At 43.9% G+C, this 20,291-nt stretch overlaps 1 protein-coding gene across 1 annotated transcript; it reads right to left on the bottom strand.

Moving 5' to 3' along the window:
• Positions 1 to 3,282: 3,282 nt before the first annotated feature.
• Positions 3,283 to 19,526, bottom strand: LOC306779910 (myelin protein zero-like protein 2). Its single transcript, XM_079272007.1, has 5 exons — positions 19,294 to 19,526; positions 7,388 to 7,557; positions 6,883 to 7,093; positions 5,917 to 6,088; positions 3,283 to 4,365 (listed from the first exon to the last, which is right to left on the bottom strand). Exons 1-5 carry the CDS (start codon positions 19,346 to 19,348, stop codon positions 4,206 to 4,208), a joined length of 768 nt encoding a protein of 255 aa, XP_079128133.1. The 5' UTR covers positions 19,349 to 19,526; the 3' UTR covers positions 3,283 to 4,205.
• Positions 19,527 to 20,291: the final 765 nt, after the last annotated feature.

Raw genomic sequence — 20,291 nt, 5'->3', positions numbered from 1 at the left:
TCCTGACAACAGAGATGCTGTAGTCGTGTTGTGTAACCCCATTTCATTTCATATCAGAGGATATCGAATGAGAGCAGCATCCTCTGTTACTCTGGGTCCTGCTCCTTCAAATACACGGAGTCTAAAACAGATGTGTGCCATAATCTGATTCAGTGTTTGCCAGAACTACAACCTATATAAACAGCGTTTTAATTGGAGTTAAATACACAACAGCATGGCGCCACGAGAAAAACAATTTCGAAACAAATAATCCTGTGTACTCTGAAAAAGAAAAAAGCTAATCGTGTTGTAGAAAACTAATTTGATGCAGAATTAATGAGTATGAGGAAAATGCTTATTATTAACTTTGCAACCTAACTTGATTAAAAATGAAAAAGCAGCCATGCCTAGAGACTCTCTAATAAGTGAAAGGGTTGCCATACAATAAATAAAAATGAATGCACAACTAACTTCTAATTAATCGCAGACCATGTGGAAATAATGAATGTAAGAAAGCAGTCTGGACAGTGAGTTTCAGGCAAAACAATATTTTATCACTGTTTACCTTTTGACAGGGGTCCAGAAATCCCCCCATAGACAGGTGCAGTGAAGCACACAGCATTTTTGCCTCATGCGCTCACCTGGCGGCCCTTTGTGTTTATGTTCCGTTCCTTCCAAACTCCGAACTCGGTGCCGATCTCTGTGGATGCTGGAGATGTAGAGAGAGATTGGTGCAGGTTTGCTCCTCCCCGCATTCATTCACCAGCACAGTGTTTGTATGGCATCTGTTAACAATATTACCTAACAGTTCCCACACTGGGGCGGAGATACCGATTCCTTTTGTTTTTATAGACGCAGAGTTAAAAGACTTGCCTAACCTGGGAGCTTTCAGAACTTATGCGTTCCACGCGGATTGTGTGTAACTATATTACACAGAATAAGCTGCTTGAGTTTGGCAGAGATTCATCTTTTGTTGGAAGATAAAGTTGAAAGCCTCTTACCTGGGTCCTCCCGCGCACACACACACACACCATTACATTGTGTTGCGTATTGTGTGTGTGAATACAGGGGCTCTCTGTCTGGTTACAGTAGAGTGGTCTCAGTTTCGGCTGAAATCTTCTCAGTCCCAACTCACTGGTTTTCTGGCGACTCAGGTCAACAAGAGACCTGTTCTTCTGTTGTCAACACGGGAGGGGACGAATAAAGGTGATTTAAATTGTTGGTGCCAGACGGTGTACGTAACTATTGTCCTTCAGCCGAAGAAAACGTGAGCGCCTTTCTGTCTTTTCATCAGTTTATATGCACTCTATGTGCCGAATCGTTGATGAAAAGTTGTACCCAATGCACTCCAATGCAGAGACTTTTCTTCGGGCTGTCACAAATGAGTATGAGCATTACTCATGCACAATAGCTGTAGGAGGCCCTACGCAATGCAGTACACTACGGCAAATAAAGCTGACTCTCCACCTTTTGATTGAATGGATTAGTATGTAGTGTTTGAGTCCACATGTGTGTGTGTGTGTGTGTGTGTGTGTGTGTGTGTCCATATAAGTCACAGTGCGACATTCACGGTCAGTGAGGTCATTTGTTTTCTCTTTCCACCACTTGTCGTGCCAAGCGTGTGTCACAAGTGAGTTAGTGTGTGTGTAAGTATGTGTGAAGGAATTTAGTGCCTCGCCACATTAACGGGCCAGGTGCAACCCTAAGGTGTGGAATGCAGCAAACGGAAAAACCAAGGGAGAGAGATGAAGCAAGACATAGACCAAGTGAGAGCGAGAGAGAGAGAAAGAACGATGTATCCTTCCTGCCTTCATCAAACAAACCCTATTCCTTGGAAAGGGTTCACGCGTGTTGCAGTAACGAACGCATTGTGGCCGAGAATGGCTCGTTAAATGAGTCATGAACAAGGAATGGTTGAGAACACTTCTCCCAGGAGTTTGGCTCGCATTGCCTGCTACCATCATGTTGATGCAGGTAAGACATTAAAACAGGAGGAGGTGTTGGGAACGACATGCTAATATCTGCCTGGTGTTCCAGCTGTTTGCTCAGCTGGAACAGATATTTAATATCTCTCATTTTCTTTCCCCTACTTTCCTAAATTTGCCATTTGGCAATCACCAGAGAACGGGCATGAACTCGCAGCACGCAGATGTGTTTTTGTGTTTGTCTGGGTGGAGCGAGTGACAGCAGCGACGATAGCATAGCAGCAAAAGAAACGCCATATTTTTCACTCAAAATGTAAAGTGCTCTGTGTGTTGCATTGCATTCTGGTCTATTTACCATGCTGTCACTGGAGAAAATAGCACATGTGCCTTCTCTACAATGTTTGGTTTTAAGATAGTAAACTGTTCTATATATCTTTTTGTCACATTACGTCCACAAAATGTTAATTTCCCGTACATGACTCTCATATTGTTTCTGCCCATGAACTCTAATAAGCCTGAAACATGTTTGTTTCCACACCCACAATTGATGACTGAAGTGGCAGGATTATTAGGAGGCCAATGTCTGCGCTCTGAAAGAGTAATTAACAGACACTTTGGTGATACAAACAAGATTATCTGGAGACCCCACTGTTGTTTTATCAGTTCATTACGAGTGGCCTCTCTCTACCACAAAATGTAATTATTTAGCTTTGATAAACGGACTCTGTCTCCCCCGTCGTTTCCCTCTTTTTAGTGCTTGTCAACCATGCTCTGCCCACAACGACACACACGCACACACACACACACACACTCACACACTCACACACTTTAGGTCTGTCAGTCAATAACCAAAGCTACACCCGCAGGTATAGACTTTGATCAATGCCCACCAACGCACGAAGATGAGCAACACGAGTAACATATTCATAGTCATGAACACTCATCCGATAAACTAGCCAGCAGTCACAGAGGCAGACATATTGGACGTGCAACAAATTAAACACTGATTCACTGCAGCAATGTTTACAGGTAAACAAGTGAAGAGCTGTGCAGACGGACACACCATAAGGACACGACTGGATGAAGTGCATTCAAGATAATGGTGCATAATAAATGATGGATGATAAGATTCTTCTCTTACATAATAGATGAGCGCTCTCAAATCTTACCAAGTTATGTGTGATTATTTATGGCCCAGCTGGTGTCTGCCAAGATCACCTCTGTGGAGTGAAGTGTAACATGACCCAATGTGGTAAACATTTAAAGGCATTTTATTCTAAAATCTTTTTATTATATATATATATATATATATATATATATATATATATATATATATATATATATATATATATATATATATATATATATAAAAGCTCTATAACAAACACATACAGTGACTTTTTTTAACAATGTGATCGAATACTTCTGGTTTTATCCTATAAAAGAAAAATCGAAAGAAAAAAACAATCTACACACATATCATTTGTTGGTAGACGTGATGCATTCACAGATGCACGGCGAGATAAAAGGCTCTCACGGACATGTTGCAATCAAAGGGTTTTCAGATCTGACTGTGTGGCGCCACACAACACAGCATACGTTGGCTCGCTAGCTGATCAAGTATTTGGCCTTAAGACTTAATGACGGCAACATCACAGTTATGCTCTTTTATCCAAGTAATCCGATGTGACATAAGCCCCCTAAAGCCTACAACTGGAGGATGAAACTGCCTCTAACAAGTGCTCTGCGACTGGCAGGTATGGTTGTGCATAAATGCTTTGGCAAAGCATGTGAGCGAGAAACTTACAGATTTGGCATATCGTTGTCTATAAAGCCAACCAAAGAAAGGTTTTCAGCCTTGCGAGACTTATTCACAAGATCCGTGTGAGACAACAGATAGTTGTTGAGCGTGATTTGGCACTTCTTCCTTTCAGGACACAGTAGCCAGCTTCAGGATTATAATGCCTTTCTTTTCCGAGGCCTCGCAGGTAAAATCCAGCATTTCTTCCTTCATGTGGATAGATCTGGATTCTCTCAAAAGTAAAACGACTCTGCTCCTGAAGCCTTGACCTTCATCGCTCTAATCTCTTTGTTCTTACTCTTTAAACATAACTTTCTTTCCGTTTTCCTCCCATTCTTGAACAATGTGCTTGTTTTTCGACACAGAGGCAGCAGCGCTGTCTTCATCAGGTCTCCGCTCGATAGAACCGAGGTCCACAGGTGCCATCTGGGCATCCCTCCAGCGGGGTTCCTTGCTGGTTCCACATCAGTCTTTCTGTCTCCCTGACTGTCCCTACATCCTCAGTCGGAGTCGTCCTCGTCCTCCTCTTCGTCTGAGCTCGGGCCCTCCTCCTCCGAGGAGCTCATGCTTTTGGTGCTGGCATCTGAGATCATGCCGTCCGAACTGTCAATCTCTATGGACGTCTCTGACAGATACAGGTGGACGGCCCTCGATGGGTGGCTGGGACACACACAGAGGGGAGAGGGAGACATGCACCGGGGGAGAAACATAGCACACACACACACACACACACACACAAACACAGAGCGTGATATGAATCCATGCATGACATATTCATGAATTATGTATGTGCGTGCATGTGCATAAGTCACACACAATGAGGACAGGACAACGACGAGCAGACAACACAAGCGCAGCAGCAGGAACAAAGGGTTAGTGCCACACAGGGTTAAGTCGTCCCAAGTTGAGAGCGAAGGTTGGATCATTCATCTGTTTACCCATCGGCATCTGATTGGGTGACAAATATTTCCTCCCTTCGGCAAGTTTTTCAGTGAGTGGGTTTGAAGTTTGAACAAATCTGATCAAGACCAAGATGACAGCAAAGTTGTCAACTTTTCCTTGAGGTGCTTAGTCTGATGAATGGTTACAGTATCGCAGCACAGTGACAGTAACCAGTTATGGCGGCTTTTACAGAGAGATCTGAAAACCCAAGATTGAAACAAAGAAGGCCCACGTGCCCAGAAAAAAAAAGATGTTTTTTGACAAAACAGCTCATTGTTATAAACAGACAATTGGTCACCAGAGAGGCTACTTGTTAAAAAGATCTGTTACTTTGTCCATGACATTTAGAATTGATATCTCATTTAACTGTGTGCTAGTAAATTGGGTTTTTTTTGTTTGTTTTTTTACAAAAGTACTGTGTGAAATGTCTGTTTCCAACAAGTGCTCTCCATCAGGTTTTGATTATTTGATAGCACCTTGATCATTTCTGCAGGAACCTCAACATCAGGCTAATCACACCGCAGAATCTCAGAAAAACACAGCAATATAACTCCAGTAGTGAACCAAAACACACATGTACACGGACTCAGAAGAACCACAGTGAAGCGGAACAGACAGCTGATATACAACTTTTGAAATGAGGGTTGATAGATACAGATCACAGATATTCATGGGGTTTCATCGTGTATCATCTGGTAATTAAAACAAAATTCCAATAGAAGCTAGGAAGCTGCTCCTTCATTGTTCCACTGTTTCTACTGTTTGTTGAAACAATATATCAAACATGCGGCTTGTACTGCATTGTTGGGGTTCGAAATGTATTAGTAGGGAAATAAACAGCAGGAATATTCCATTGTTCGACCTCCACATCATCAACACATTTACTCTAAACTAGCTGAACCGGCAAAGATGAACTGATAATATAGTTGTTTCTCTCTAGAAGTGAAAGGCACGTGGTGACATCATAAAAGCTACACAACAGTCTGGCTTCAGTTCTGTATCTAGCATCCTATACAAAGGCACTTTCTTAATTTATATCTGGTTAGTGACAGCTGCCCATCATCTATGGTCCAGGTTTGGGATCCAAAGACTGCGGTTGGACTGGAAGGTGGAGGTGAAACGTCCAGAAGGAAAAGAGCCCCAGACCCCAAGAAGGAGCGCCACATGCCCCGATCCCCACAGTTGAACAAAGAGCGAGAGAGGAAGGGTTCTTCGGTTCCTCTCTCTGTCCCCTTCTTTCACCCCCTTCTGTCTTTCTCTTGGTCTTACCACACAGTGGGGTCTTTTCTCTCTTTGCGGGGAGCCTCCTCGTTCCCTTCATGCTGTCTCTGTCTCCTCTTCTTGCACCGCCTGCAGGACAAAATGATGATGAGGAGGATGACCACAGCGGCGATGCCGCCCCCGATGGCCAGCGCCAGGAGGAGAAGCTCGGAGAAAGAGGCTGTGGGGTGAGAAGGAAACACAGAGAACGCAGACTGAGCTTGATATAGCAACAACACCAACAACTCCTCAGAGGCGTTGTGTATTTGTACCTGTGTGTCTGCAGGAAGCTGTTATCTATGCAGCAATCAGAGCGCAGCAGCTCGGCTTCTCATTGGTCCTAACAGACTACATCCTGGCTTCTCTCCATTGATTTTTGAGATTTGACTGATCACTTTTAAAGCACGTCTGGGTCTGGCCCTAAGATGCAGAGCAGAAATGTGGACTCTGTTGTTATACGACTTTCCTGTAACTTCCACAATATTAGTATTTATTTATGTTCATAGAAGAATATTACCCGTTCCCTAATACACTGTCTTACATTTGTGGTTTTCACTGAAATACTGTATTTCAAAAACTATTGGATGGGCTCCCATGGCCCTTTTGTACAAACATGCATGGTCTCCAGAGGATGAATCCTACAGTTTATTCCCTGACTTTTCCTGTCAATTTTCACTTGCGCTGGGAAGTATCTCAACATCTGCTGGATTAGTTTTAGATATCTAGACTGAGAACTGTTGTTTTGAATAATGTGACTCAACGTCTGCGTCTGTCGGATGGATTGCAATCAAATGCAATCCATTCATGCAGTTTCTCTAAAATTAAATATTATTTTCCTTTGCTTAATTATCCTGTGCTGTCCTCCCTTTTTTTGCTTTCAGCAAGAGTTGATTGGATGTTTTCAGAGACAGATCAAATACAAATATATCCTTGGAATATGTAAAGAAATATGTGTCTGAAACTCAGAGTGCCGACCTGTGGTGACCACACGGAGTCGAATCTCTCCAACCGTGCCGTGGACATCCGGCGGGTTCTTGACCTGGCAGATGTAAGTGCCGTTGTAGGTGAACTTGACCTGCTGAAGTACGATGGAGGCGTCACGGCCCATGACGTCGCCGTCCCAACTGACGCGCTTCCTGAAAATGCCATCTAACGGAGGATATGCCCGCTGCTGGTAGTGGAAGACCTGAAGGTGGAAATCGATGGGTAGATTTAGTCAGATGGATGGATTGTCACGGATGGAAATACCAAACTGAGTCTGAAAGAAGGAAGGTACTTTAAACTCACAGAGAAATAAAGACAATAAATAAAACCAGACCTGCTGCATCTTCTCAATATGCACACACACACACACACACACAGAGGCTGGCTTGGATGCACTGTAGGGAGCCGGATGACTCACCGAGTCCTCTCTCAGTTGGCTGAGGGGGTGGATGCTCCCAGACACAATGGTTTAATGTTTGTTCACACACACACTCACCGACACTTCTTGGCCTGGTTTGAGGGGTCTGAAGCTCCAGGAGATGACGATGGCGTCGGGGTTGATGGCAGCGGAGCTCTGGAATGTGCATTTCAGACGAACATCCGTCCCGTTGACGGCCTCCATGTCCCCGTTGGTGTATATACGCATCCCGCTGACCTGCAGCACGCCTGCCAGATACAAACACATGGCAACAGCAGCAGAGTTTACCCAGAAGCGGAACGAAGGGCATACTGAGCAAAAATCAACACGTAGATAAATGGTTTGTGAAAGAACCACAAAACGCAACAGGCTATGAATTCAACCTCATCAGTGAATTCCTGCCGAGCGAGTACATACAATGCACTCAGTGACCCGGCCTCTGCCTACGCAGTGCTGCTGCAAGAGAAATCACCAACTCTCAGTTGTCACTGTATCTGTAGTAGATACAGTATATCGTCAAATCCCACAGATTGGTCCAAATGCTGAAAGTACGAGATTAGATTTTCCTTTCAAACATCTGATTCATCGCTTCCTGAAAGTCCAAACTGGTTTCAGATCAGCAGAACACATTTGTGACATTTGGTGAATAATAGTCACTTTAGCTGCACTACTGCAGTTGAGACTGGGCTGAAATTGAGTGTCTGGTGTAGATTATATGGATGTGGACTATATCAATCTTTACAGGTTACGTGGTAGCCCGATTAGATGGAAAATGAATGGACTGGAGCAACAAAGAGGGCTATTGGCAACGATTTGGCTCTTCCACATAATGATGGATGGAGCACCCCAGAATGGGGTGAGCACTCACACACACACACACACACATGCATGCACTATCTCAGACAGAGACAGCCTTAAAGCTGAGTTTCTGTCTGGCGACAGGTAAACGTCACAGCACGAACAAGCCGATCAAGTCCCCAGTGGCGGACTCTGGCTGTCTGAGGGACATAAAATAATCTCAATAATCTGCATCTCATTTCTCCAGGTGAAGGGTACACTAGAAGGAACTTTCAACTAGTAGGGGCATCCAAGAATGCATTTCATCATGTTTTCTCCACTAGAAGGGGCCCATACCGGTAATCATGTTTTATCTACCATAGGAACATCCAAGGCAGAACTTCATCATGTTTTCTCCTCTGTAAGGGAACTCTAGAGAGAACTTCATCATGTTTCCTCTACTTTAAGGGCACCTTAGACGGTACCGCAGCAGGTTTTATCTACCATAGGGCCACCAAAGAGGAAATTGCATCACGTATTATTTTCCTCTAAAAGGGCAGCCTGGAAGGCACTTCATCATGAATAAGATATGAGATTATTAGATGTTATTAGATGACTAACATCAGGTTTATACTTGTCTGATGTAAATAGATGAGATGTAACCTCTAGCTGTCAATTACCTTAAAAAAGGTTGCTCAATACTTGCAGCTATTTCACACTTCTTACTACAACTTATAAAATATATATATATATATATATTTTAAACCCTAAAAAGATGGATTCAACTTTATTCCACTATTTAAAATGTGGGTTAAGGGACTTGAGGTAGGTTTGCCCTATTTCGACTGGCATAAGGCTCAAAAGTATAGAAATAATAAAAGTCCAAGGAGGGAAAATTGTACTATATTGTTACCCCTGCACTACAATCAGAGGGAGCAATAAGGCAGGAGCTAGCTGGGAAAATGTCAGCGGGGGCTTGGCTCCTAAGGCGGCGTGCTCTGTTCCTTATCAGGCTGGGGAGAGTTTCCTGTGGGCTGAGATGAGAGACTGGGGCAACCAGACGGCCCCCACGTAGCATTAAAAATAGACGGGCTTCTCTCTCATCGCTGCGGCCTGACAGCGCTCGAACAGCCGAATGTGTTTTAAATGAGCCCGATGAAACCTGGGAGGAGTGAGCAATACAGGCACAGTACACACCGCAAGAGATGCCCATCTTTGCAAATCGCCAGTTCCCTTTTTCAGACGTAAAATTGTATTTTTACTGAATGAAAACACACTTGTCATTGGAATGTCGTTTTTGCTTGTTTTTGTTTTTCACAATCTTGAAAATAAGGAAGGTAGGCCTACTTCTACTTGCATCAATAAATAACGCGTTTCACACAACAGAATAATGCTTTGATGGATGGACTCCAGGGAACAAGCCTCCTCTGCAACCTTTATCTCATTTCCTCCTATACCTGAGTATACGGAAAACCCTGAAGTTAGTGGATTAAACTGCCTGTGTTTACGATATTCATTAGGCAGATAACATCAGTGTTGGCTGCATCAGTACAGACAGTAATAACTCCCTGCGTGTGTGTGTGTGTGTATGGATGAGTGTTGTATGTTCAACTGCATGTCTCACAAAAATGACTACGACTTCTGTTAACAAAAAGTCCCTCATTTCAAACTAGGAATACGTGGTTTCTCTTTATAGCAATGCTAGCATTATGGGTTAGGGTGGCAACGTCTGTCGATACTTTGGTGCCATTAGCATTTAGCCCAATGTGCCGCTGTAGAACAGCCTCAGAGCTGCTAGCATAGGCTCTCTGTCTGGTTTATAAATAGGAGAGAATGGTGTGAATCTGTCATAACATTCATTAGTCATCAAATCAGTATATACACAGTCAAACCCCTCTATTTTTACATCCTTAGTTCGGCGAGTATACGTGCACACGGAAGATTAGCAAAATAGTGGAATGCCTATCCTCTTCTCCCAAAGTGGATGCTGATACTGAAATGATCCATCGTGCTTCATATATCAGGAAAGAAAGCCGGTTCTCCAGGCCATAACACCTCCTTTCCAAATGTCTTCCCTTAACCAATCTACGTATGAATTCATTGCTAAAGCATTGCTAATCTCCTTTCAGCAACAAAAAGATAAAACGCTTCCAACTACGCCGTCCTTTGACGCAAGCGGAGCTGATTAAGAATTAAGGTTAATCAGGCCTTTTTGAAGGCATAATGGATATTAGCAGAATGACAGAACAGTTAGGGCTATGTACAGTGCCGCAATTACATGACTAATGTTTCCCTGCAGCTAAAAGTACATGATCGCTATTTAATCAGTCATTAGCAGGCACTGATTGCTGAGGAGGATGCATGTCATCGAGCGAAGTGCAGAATTTGACTCATTTAGAGAAAGAGACGAGAGAGATAAACACGCTGAAAGAGTGAGAGAGTGAGCTTAAGTGATGAAGGAGCAGGAGCAGCATGATTGAGCAGATGAGGAAATGAGTGCTGTATGGAGCAAGAGGATAACAAAGTGATGGAAAAATGTTTCTACATAATTGCAGTCTGTGAGGCAGAGATCAGATAATAGTGTTTGTTTGTCGGTCCATTTTATTCCGCTGCAGCATGTCGGTGTGTCACTTGTTTATGTCTGAACGACCTGACTGGCTATAGCGCTGACCACACCCAGCATCCAGAGAGAGAGAGAGAGAGAGAGAGAGAGAGAGAGAGAGAGAGAGAGAGAGAGAGAGAGAGAGAGAGAGAGAGCTTTCACGGCTTATTAAGATGGAGCGATGTACCCTACAGAGGAGGGAAGGGCACGAGTGCAGACAAATATATTAATTCTAATGCTGAGGTATGTCGAGTTGACGCAAAGGTGCTGCTGAGTCAGCGCTAGAAGAAAAAAAGAAAGTTCAGATCATTATAAAGCGTAAAAAAAGCCTCCTCTCATTCAGACTTTGTCTCTACTCCATATTCTCCTCATTAAAGTTATTAAATGCTGTGAAAACATTTGAAGAAGATCAATAACACTCTACTCTAGTGATTAAAAAGACTAAATTAGAGCCTTTGAGTGACGTGTGCTGACACTTTGCTACCTGATTGCTTGAACTTAAAGCCATTAAAGCTACAATGAAAGACTTTCGCACATGGGGATTTCACCTCAGGTCAGCTTATTATCGCACAATAACTTCTGGAGAAAGTGTGTTTGTGTGTGCAGGAACATTATAGCATCAGGAATAACTGGAAAAGCTGTCAAAAATTGTCTTCTATTGTTCAGCGTGTGTGTATCGCGTCGCATGTGTGTCGGGTTTGGCATCTCAGCGGTGCTCACCGTTGGCACACGCCCCCACACACACACACACACACATTCTCATTAGATGTAATGGTGTTGGCAATAGTCCATAATATCTGTCAATATATCCAATATATCACAATAAAGTGAACTTGCTGACCCTTTAATGCACTTGATTCTACGCGTCAACACCAGGCTACTTGGTGGTACAACCTGCGCTGGTCCACTGGCCCGTCGAAAGAGGGCAAATACTTTCATCTGCTGTAAAACAATCAAACCAAGCCCACTCAAGTGTGATTAGTTTTGTTTGTCTTGGCAGCCATCCCAAGATTAAAAGCCTTCCAGAGAGGCACGAGAAATATCAAGTCGTGTTTGAGCTGCCCGTATGTTGTTCCACCCAATGTCAAAGAGTTTTAAAGCTGCATAAAACTCTACGTGCCTCACTTTGTCTCAGCCTCACGTTGCCAGATATAGTAGGCTGTATGCTAATGCAGCACTGAGTCAGTGAGTGCAGAAGACATTTTCATTCTGCTATAGCTGGGGGGGAAGTGGTGGGGCGGTGTACTAATCCTAACTGTTGTGTAAAGTGAAAAGACATGGCACGACAGAAATGTTCTTGTTTTTTAGTGTAGCGCTAGTTAGAAGTATGATAAGGGAAATGCTTGAAGTCTACTTGGAGATTTGGATTCACGTTTTTCCAAACAGCACGTATTTTTACAAGAGTAAAGGCGTCAAGATGAGGACTAACCAATGCGTTCAGAGAACATATCGCTATCTCAGGCCATGAGTGTGGTTCGGGTCGTTGGAGTCGGCCTTTAACTTCTCCATGTCCAACAAAAGCAGGACAGAGATGCTAACTCCAACAGCATCCAGGATCAACTTCCGAGTAAACGAGTAAACAGTAGATGTTGGTGTTGTGAACGGGGGATAAACTGTAGCCCCACACATGAGTTAATTGAATGCTCCTTGGTCTTAGAAGTGACGCACAGTTACATCTGTATGTAGTAGGCTACGGTAGATAGCATGCTAACACTAGCATATTGCGGTTAGAGCAGATAAACGCACTGTTTAATCCATTTCTTACACTTTTGCTCTGTGTTTTGGGCTTTGGAAAGGATCTTTAGATGTATGTTCTGCAGCAAAAAAAGAATCACTTCTTCCTTGTAGCTACCGCGGCCTGTCTTTAACCAACACTTCTCTCAACTTTTTAGAGGTATTCTGCTAATTAACAGACAAACAGACGTATCTCATCAGATATAATTGTTCTTAACCTTAACTTTTCGAACACCTTTGCATTTTCTCAGGCCAGTCTGGGAGTGTTTCTCACTGCAGAGGCATGCTCGGTATATTGACCTCTTGTCATAACTGCTCGGCAAACATCCTCTGGCATTCTAAATATTTTGTCTTTGAATGTCTTGAAAACAATCCACAGAATGAACAAACCTTATGTGCCTTATTGCGCAATCCAAATCTTTGTAGATGTTTTTGTGTTGTCTTAAAGCTTGAGGGCGTATAGATTCATGAACAGCAAAGGGAAAGCAGAGGGACCAGAGCTGTTGTTCGTCAAACGTAGTTCAATATCCATTGATTGATAGAACATTATCGTGATATCCAATCAGTGTTCGAGAGGTGTTTCCTTTACAGTATACACTTGACCTGATCTTTCCTTTGGCCAACAGGATGTTAAGTCTTCTTGGACTTCAAGAGAGTGGGAGGAAACCCTGCAGGAGAAATCAAGCAGCTGGCAAGGCTCTCTGAATCAGGAAATTGGTTTCATTACATTACGTCCCAGACGGTGTGTTTGTGCCTTTCCTCTCTTCATTATGGCTCAGAAACAAAGGGACCACCGGAGGAAACCAGATTCTCCGTTGCAATGGTTTTGGAGGAAACACTTAGGCCAGGAGCAACCACACAAAGAGCTCAGCGGGTTACAAAGAGCCTCTTCTCTCCTTTGTGAGAGGTTTCACAAGCCCAGGTTAGTTTTTTTTTTTTTTTTCATTCACAAGGCCCGTCCTTCATGCAAGGCCGGACTTAGTGCTGGGAATAGCAGGTTCAGGTGACAGTGTGCTCCCAGAGGAGGAGGACACGGAGTTGAGGGAGAGTGTAAGTGTTGAGTGTTGTAATGGGAGGGAACCCCTAAGATGGACACAACATTGTGTGTAACATACCGTGCTGTACATTTTCTCTGAGCAGGTTTCCGTTCATTCCACTCAGCCATAAACATGCAGTTGAGCCAAGACAAGCAAATACAACGTATGGCCAACGGTATGCGTTTTTGTGCTTTTGCTCTGAGGTTTGTTTTCATGGTTTTGGGCTCCTTAATTCCACTCAAAGGAAATATTTAGGCCACAGCATAGCACGATATTTGCACAATAGTGCGTCAACAGTTTGGGGATGGTCTTTTCCTGTTTCAACGTGGTGATGCATTGGAGAACAAAGACAGTTTCACAAAGAAATGGTTTCCCCAAGAAGAACCTGACTGGCCTGTCCAGAGACCGGACCTCAACCCCATCCAACACAGACAGCCAGCCAGTGCAACTCTCACATATAGGTGCAATACTCAGGCAGCCACATACTTGTGGCAATGTAATGTACGATCAATAGGCACATCCTGGAGCATAAGTAGGTTTACGACCTCACTCTCTCTTCTCTCAACACTGAATTGAAATGTTTTGCTGCTCAGCTCTCACACATGTTCTGTTGAGTTTGACTTTCTGCAGGCGGAGCTGTTTTCTTTCATCCGTGGTGACTATCCTTGCTCATAATACTCCAAATGTATCACTGCCAGAGAGATGGACCAGACACCGGGTGTTTGGAACAGCAAATCTAAAGGCTGTTATTAAAGTGATTTATGGGAAATCACTCATTTTTTTCATATCAACAAAAAAACAGACATTTCCTCGTATGAAAAATGTCACAAATTGCAATTCTGAAAATGCATGTCGTGTTCTTTATCCTCATTTAACCCTATAGACGTATGAACCACACTTTAGAAAATGATAAAAATATGTTTGGAAACACTCTGAAGGTCGGTCCAAACAGAACAATAATCAATCTCTTTTTCTTTCTTCCTCTCCCTCTATATCCCCCCCCCCCCCTCCTACTTCCTCCAGGCCAATTGTAATTCATCAGGCGGCGGCCAGAGGATGCGTGTAGTGGGTGAGTGAGGATAAGAGATTAATCCATCAAACATCTTCCACTCCCACCTCGCAGCTGACTCAACAACTTCACCCCGGGATTACAAACTCCTGAGTCCGACGCGTACGTTCCGACACAACACGACCACAGGGTTCTGTTCTGGAAGGACGGTCGAACCCTCGAAGGACTTCACACATTGACTACGAAGCTAGTCCGGCCGTATGTTTAGTGTCCTGCAGCGGTGCGAGTCAGACTGGATCCAGTCCCACTGTGACTTCCACCTCTGCTCTTGAGCAGATGAATAAGTAAGCAAATGACAATCTACTGTATACAGAGATCAGAAAGCACAGTGTGGAGGAGGTACAGCTTACAAGCCTCTGCTCTTTGCTTTACGCCTTAAAGGGCCACAAATATCTCACCAATACAGATCAGTTCACTCGTCAAAGAAAAATACTACTTCATTTCACTACATGCATGTAAACGCAGAAGCATATTGTTTCTCTTCAGGTCTTCTTCTTGTTGACACGCGTATATTAGCGTGTTGGATTCTGAGCGCCGTCAAACGCTGGGTGACCCACTCTGTACCGCATCCTGTGTGGACACAGACAGACAGCCCTGAAGCTGCTGCTCTGCTAACATGCTGCGCCCGCCTCCTGTGCGGACACAGTGTTCAGGGTTTACCTTCTTGGTCTCGGAGAATGACCGGAAGCTTGTAGGCTAATGCAGACTTTGGATGGATATCGCTGTGTAACTGAGATTAAGTCAGTTCACGGACTTTGTGACTCCTCTCGGCTTGTGCTGCTGTTACAGTAAGTTTTAGCATTTTAACCGCATCAACCGCTACAAAGTCTCACTATAAAGTATCAGAAAATAACCCTGATAACATCTCAACATTGTCTTGGGACTTCAAATGTATGGCAGAAAGCCTGTGTCACAAACTTTGGAATGAAGTTTGAAAGATGTGGGTTTACCAGGCAGGGAGGATCTAATGAAAGATGCCACTCGGAGGATGTAGGCGTACAGTTTCTTTGGAGCCGACTAAAAATCAGGATATCTTGACCTCTGCTGCATTCATTTGGACACTGTTTTGTGCGTTTGTCCCCAAATTCCATGACAACCTATTGCTAAATTATCAGCGAGCCACTTTGTTTCCCAATCAGGCCAACATTAGAAAACTATGAGCTAAAAGAATGCTAAAAGTAACAGCCCACATGTAGCTACTGTACATAATCAAAGGCATGAACCTGCTGGACACTGGACTGCCAGTGAGACACCGAAACCAGAAACCAGAAAAGCACTGACATGGGCCGGGCGTCAACGTTCAAGAGGGAACATTGAAGTGTCCTTCACCTGCCCCACCCACTAGCCTCACCCCTTCTCTCCTCTACTTACACTCTCATTCATTTACATTGCTGAGTACAGAGTCAAATAATTAGTCAGCAAAACCGGATAAGTAGCTGCCTCTACTACTCTTTCAACGTCTATGCGTCAGCGTTTTTAAATAGCAATGGCACGCAGCAATACATACAAAAGTCACACTGAACTCAACAAAGAAAAGGAAAATAAGGCCGGGAGAAACTTCCCATTCCCATCACATTCTATCATCATGACTGCTCTGCGTTTCATCAAACGAAAAGAGCTGCTGATGTTCTGTGGAAACTGTTGCAGTATCCCACACATGCAGTGAAGCCAGTGGAGGTGCTGCTTTAGCTGGAAGATCCACTTGTTTACCGCAACTCTAAACAGACGTGAGAGCGAGTGACCAGCTGACGGAGTGTGTGAGAATGTGACTGCACAAACAGAAACCCATGCTCACAAACATGCAGTATTTGCACTGGCAGATTCAGATGAACATAAGACGTGTGTGTGTGTGTGTGTGTGTGTGTACATGTACTCAAACCTCGGAGGAACCTCCAAACATGTTTCAGCTCAGTGAGAAGTGTATTTCAAATCCCTGCTTACACTCGGAGCCGAGCACAGTCTTGTGGTTTAAACATGACGCAGGGAGCGCCTTGCCGTCACGCTCAAACACTTCACAGATGCCAACCGTGTCAGGGATTGGTGTGTTTTGTTGCAAACGGACGTGTCTTTGTCAACTCTCAAAGTAATCCTGTCAACCCAACACAAAAGAGACAGACGCCCTCCAAGGTGTGTCAACGTAGTACAGCGACTTAAGGGCCGCGGCCATGCTTTGTTATACCGGCCTCACCTCTTATTTTGGCGAGATTAGAGCCGCCGTGGCAGAGAAATAAGCGTTACATTCCAGTAAACAGATGCAAGAGGCTGCTCGTCTACTGTAAACCTGACGGAGGGGGGGGGGCGTGTTAAACCTGTAAGTCAGGACAGGTTGGCACACGTCAGCTATGTGATCATTTCAGACGTCTGGCTAAAGAAGAACATGTTAGAAGAAGACAAAAGAAAAAAAAAGACAAAGAAAATGTGTATTTTAGCCCCGTGTCTGTGTCCGGTGGAGAAATGAGAGTAATCTGGTCTAATCTTTCTTTTCTAATTAGCCGGCAACAGTTGGGTTGTTATTTTGCCGGCTTTTAAACCAATGTTTGAATGTAAGCTGCTGTCAAATTACATTATGAAAAGTATTAAACAGAGAACAGGACAACAGGACAGAATAAGATGTCGATTATGTCCTGTTGAATGTGGCGGTTTCTTTCACTTTAAGCTTGAGATTTTGCCGGGGAAGTCTGACTACTTACAGTTCTTCTGCTTGCAGTTCAAACATCACTTTTTCCTTTTAAATATTTCAACGGCTCAAAACAAGAGAACAACAGGAGGCTCTGTGGGAGACATCTGCTTGGAGGTGTAATGATACACACACAAAGCACACACCAATGTTTGCCATGGAGACACACCAATGTTTGCCATGGAGCCTCATAACAGTTATAACAGCCACGGTCTCTGTCATGTTAAGCAGAAGACATGTCCCAAAACATGCTTTAATCTGACTAGTGTGGTGGTCGACTGTGCTGAGCCTCCACCTCCATGAGAGGCAAGAGCTTTTCACTGATCCTGCTTTGGCCTTGCATCTGGCACACCTCACAAATGCAAAAAGCCTGAATCTGGTTATAATCACATCTGCTCTAGAAAGAAATTCCAATCGGGTGCTGGGAAAAGCAAAAACATTGCTCCCGAGGGGTATCTTGACGCAAATTAGGATTTATAGTGTCTTCTTATATAACAACTCCTGCCGAACACACACACACACACACACACGACACAAATGAGTCGTGTGTTCATCTTTGAGAGCGATGAAGGATTTTAACCACTGCATCCACTTGCTGTGATTATATTTGGAGCAGCACAGAGAGATTATTTTGTTAGGTCAATATCATTATCTCCTTAAAAAAAACAGGCCGCAAGTCTGCAATTGAACACTAACTGTCTTTGATCATGTCAAAAAGAGTGGCGAGCGGACGGGTCAATGTGTTGTGCTGCTTTAACGTCCTATCTGTCGTACCTGAGGGGAGGAATTGGTGAAGCATGGGAAATAAATCGCAGCCATTTTCACGCAGGTAATTGCAATTTGACACCAGACATGTCTCTTGGAAACCAGATGAGAGTCTGCATGGTTTGTTTAATCACGTCGTGCCATTTTGCCAACACAGTTAGGCCAAAGGCAATGGAAGTGATTGGAATGATTGCGGCATAACAGATACGATGCAGCTGAGCTGTAATCACTTCCAACATGCCCCCCCACACACACACGCTGTTATTTGATTATCCCTCTATGTCCACACAGTATATTCAGCCTGACTGATCTGCAGGCACATGCTCCTTGTAAACACAAGCAGCTTGCTACTATAGTGCAACCCTGCATGGGGCTCTGGCAGCGGATGGACATGCTCAATCAATATAATCCACTTAAATCGGATGCACACAGATTACTTCAAGGTTAAGCAGCCTGGCGTCTGCTGAATAAATTGCCCCTGATAGTGCGAATTCGTAATATTAAAACATGTTCCATTAGCCTGCAGCATTTAGATGTGAGCAGCTATAACAATCAGATGTCTCTTGTTTTTATGGTTGTTTGTATCTGAGTTGCTATGATTCAAACTGACGTATCCTGGACTCCCCCCCCCCCCCCCCTGCACGGGAAGCAGGAGGACTTATCTGCCTTCCACTTCACAGTCTGTGTGAACGTAAGCACGGATGCACAGTAATAGGCAGGAAAGGAGTGAGGTTGCATAGAACCCCAAACAATGCGACCGGGATTTGATGCCGGTAACAAAAGGCAGAATGTAAAACCATTATGACGTCAGAAGTGGTCAACTTTCACGCGCGGTGCCACTGTGCCAAGTTCTCCACCTTCCCAATGGCGCGCGGAGCTGGAGGTTTCGGGGTTGCTGCGGAGCTTTCACTGATGTACAGATAATCACGGGTTTCCCTTTTACTGTGAAACTTGATTGTCGGGAGCGTCTCCGAACGGCCTTCCTGTTACGTCTTAAAATCACTCTTGGGATGTGGGAGGAAAAAAAAACAATGCCGATGTAAACTTTTGGAAAACCAAGATGAAAGCAGATATGGGCTTGTTTTATAATTAGCATCGTCTTAAAGAATGCATTCATGTAGAGGCTACTGTATCACAGTGGGAACATATCACTCAAAACAACGTGTTATTGGGTGACTTTAAAACACATTCAATTCAAAATGCACTTGGACAGATCACACCAGACTGTATTATGCCCAATACAAAGTAAAAGAAAAAACTCACATCAACAAAAACTAAATATTTTTCCCCGGTTTATCTACTCTCACTTAACCGGAGTCTCACCTGAAGCTGCGAGTCCAGACAGGACGGTGAGGAAATAGAGCCCTTTCACGCACATTGGATGGACGGCAGGCTGTCCGACGACCAAGAGACCGGGAGTCAACTAAGCCACTGAGACTCGTGCTTCGACTCAACGATAACTGGACACCCGGCTGATAAGTCTGTGGATCCCCTTTTAGAGAGGAATACAAACATGAAGTTACGTTGAGTCCTCTCTTCCACCGTATCTCTCCAAAGACGCGTCCCAACTCGCCGATGCGCTCACAGACTTCATTTCAGCGCCTCCCACCACATTTTCGGGCGGAGTAACAAAGTCATCCACTCTCCTCGCTGCCTTCTTATCTCTCTCTCTCTCTCTCTCTCTCTCTCTCTCTCTCTCTCTCTCTCTCTCTCTCTCTCTCTCTCTCTCTCTCTCCCTCTCTCTCTCTCTCTCTCTCTCTCTCCCTCTCTCTGCCTCTCTCTCTCCCTCTCTCTCTCTCTCTCACGCGCACATACACAACCTAAAGTCGGCAAAATACTTGACGTTCACCCAATGTTTTGATTTTATTCTTAAAATAAACTCAAAAAGTTAAAGGAACTGAACTTGTAAATACCAGTTTCATTTAAAAGAATGTGACAGTAACCCAGAGAGCTGTCTGGTTACCGGTTTGAACCACTTGGGGGCAGAGCTGCACTTTGATGTGCACCTCTGTGTGTACAGATATGTAGAAATGCATATGCAACTCATACAAATGCAGTTTTAATTTAACACTACAAGGTGCCAGAATGAAAACCGATCATAAGGTAAAAAATAAGTTCTGATGAATTACACAGAATAGTTGACAGTTGTAAATGTGTGTTATGCACATGTACAACCATCGAATATTCACAATGTGTCCTCGAACGAGAGAGAGAGAGCAAGTCTAGGCTTATACTTATGTCTGATGGTGAGTTTTACTATACAAAACAGAACAAGAAATGCAATCACAAATAAATAATACAAATGTAAGTGCAGCTACTTT

This window comes from Melanostigma gelatinosum (assembly GCF_949748355.1).
Source record: "Melanostigma gelatinosum genome assembly, chromosome: 7".
NCBI lineage: Eukaryota > Metazoa > Chordata > Actinopteri > Perciformes > Zoarcidae > Melanostigma > Melanostigma gelatinosum.
The sequence above is the reverse complement of the archived record's forward strand: the minus strand, read 5'-3'. Positions and strand labels throughout refer to the sequence as shown.

Bases quoted from the DNA above. Each gene is read 5' to 3' on its own strand.
- LOC306779910 (XM_079272007.1), bottom strand. From the start codon at position 19,348: ATGTGCGTGAAAGGGCTCTATTTCCTCACCGTCCTGTCTGGACTCGCA. The intron at 7,558-19,293 runs GTGAGACTCCGG...TGTATCTGGCAG, and splicing joins GTCTGGACTCGCAGCTTCAG to GCGTGCTGCAGGTCAGCGGG. The intron at 7,094-7,387 runs GTGAGTGTGTGT...TTCCACCTTCAG, and splicing joins AACCAGGCCAAGAAGTGTCG to GTCTTCCACTACCAGCAGCG.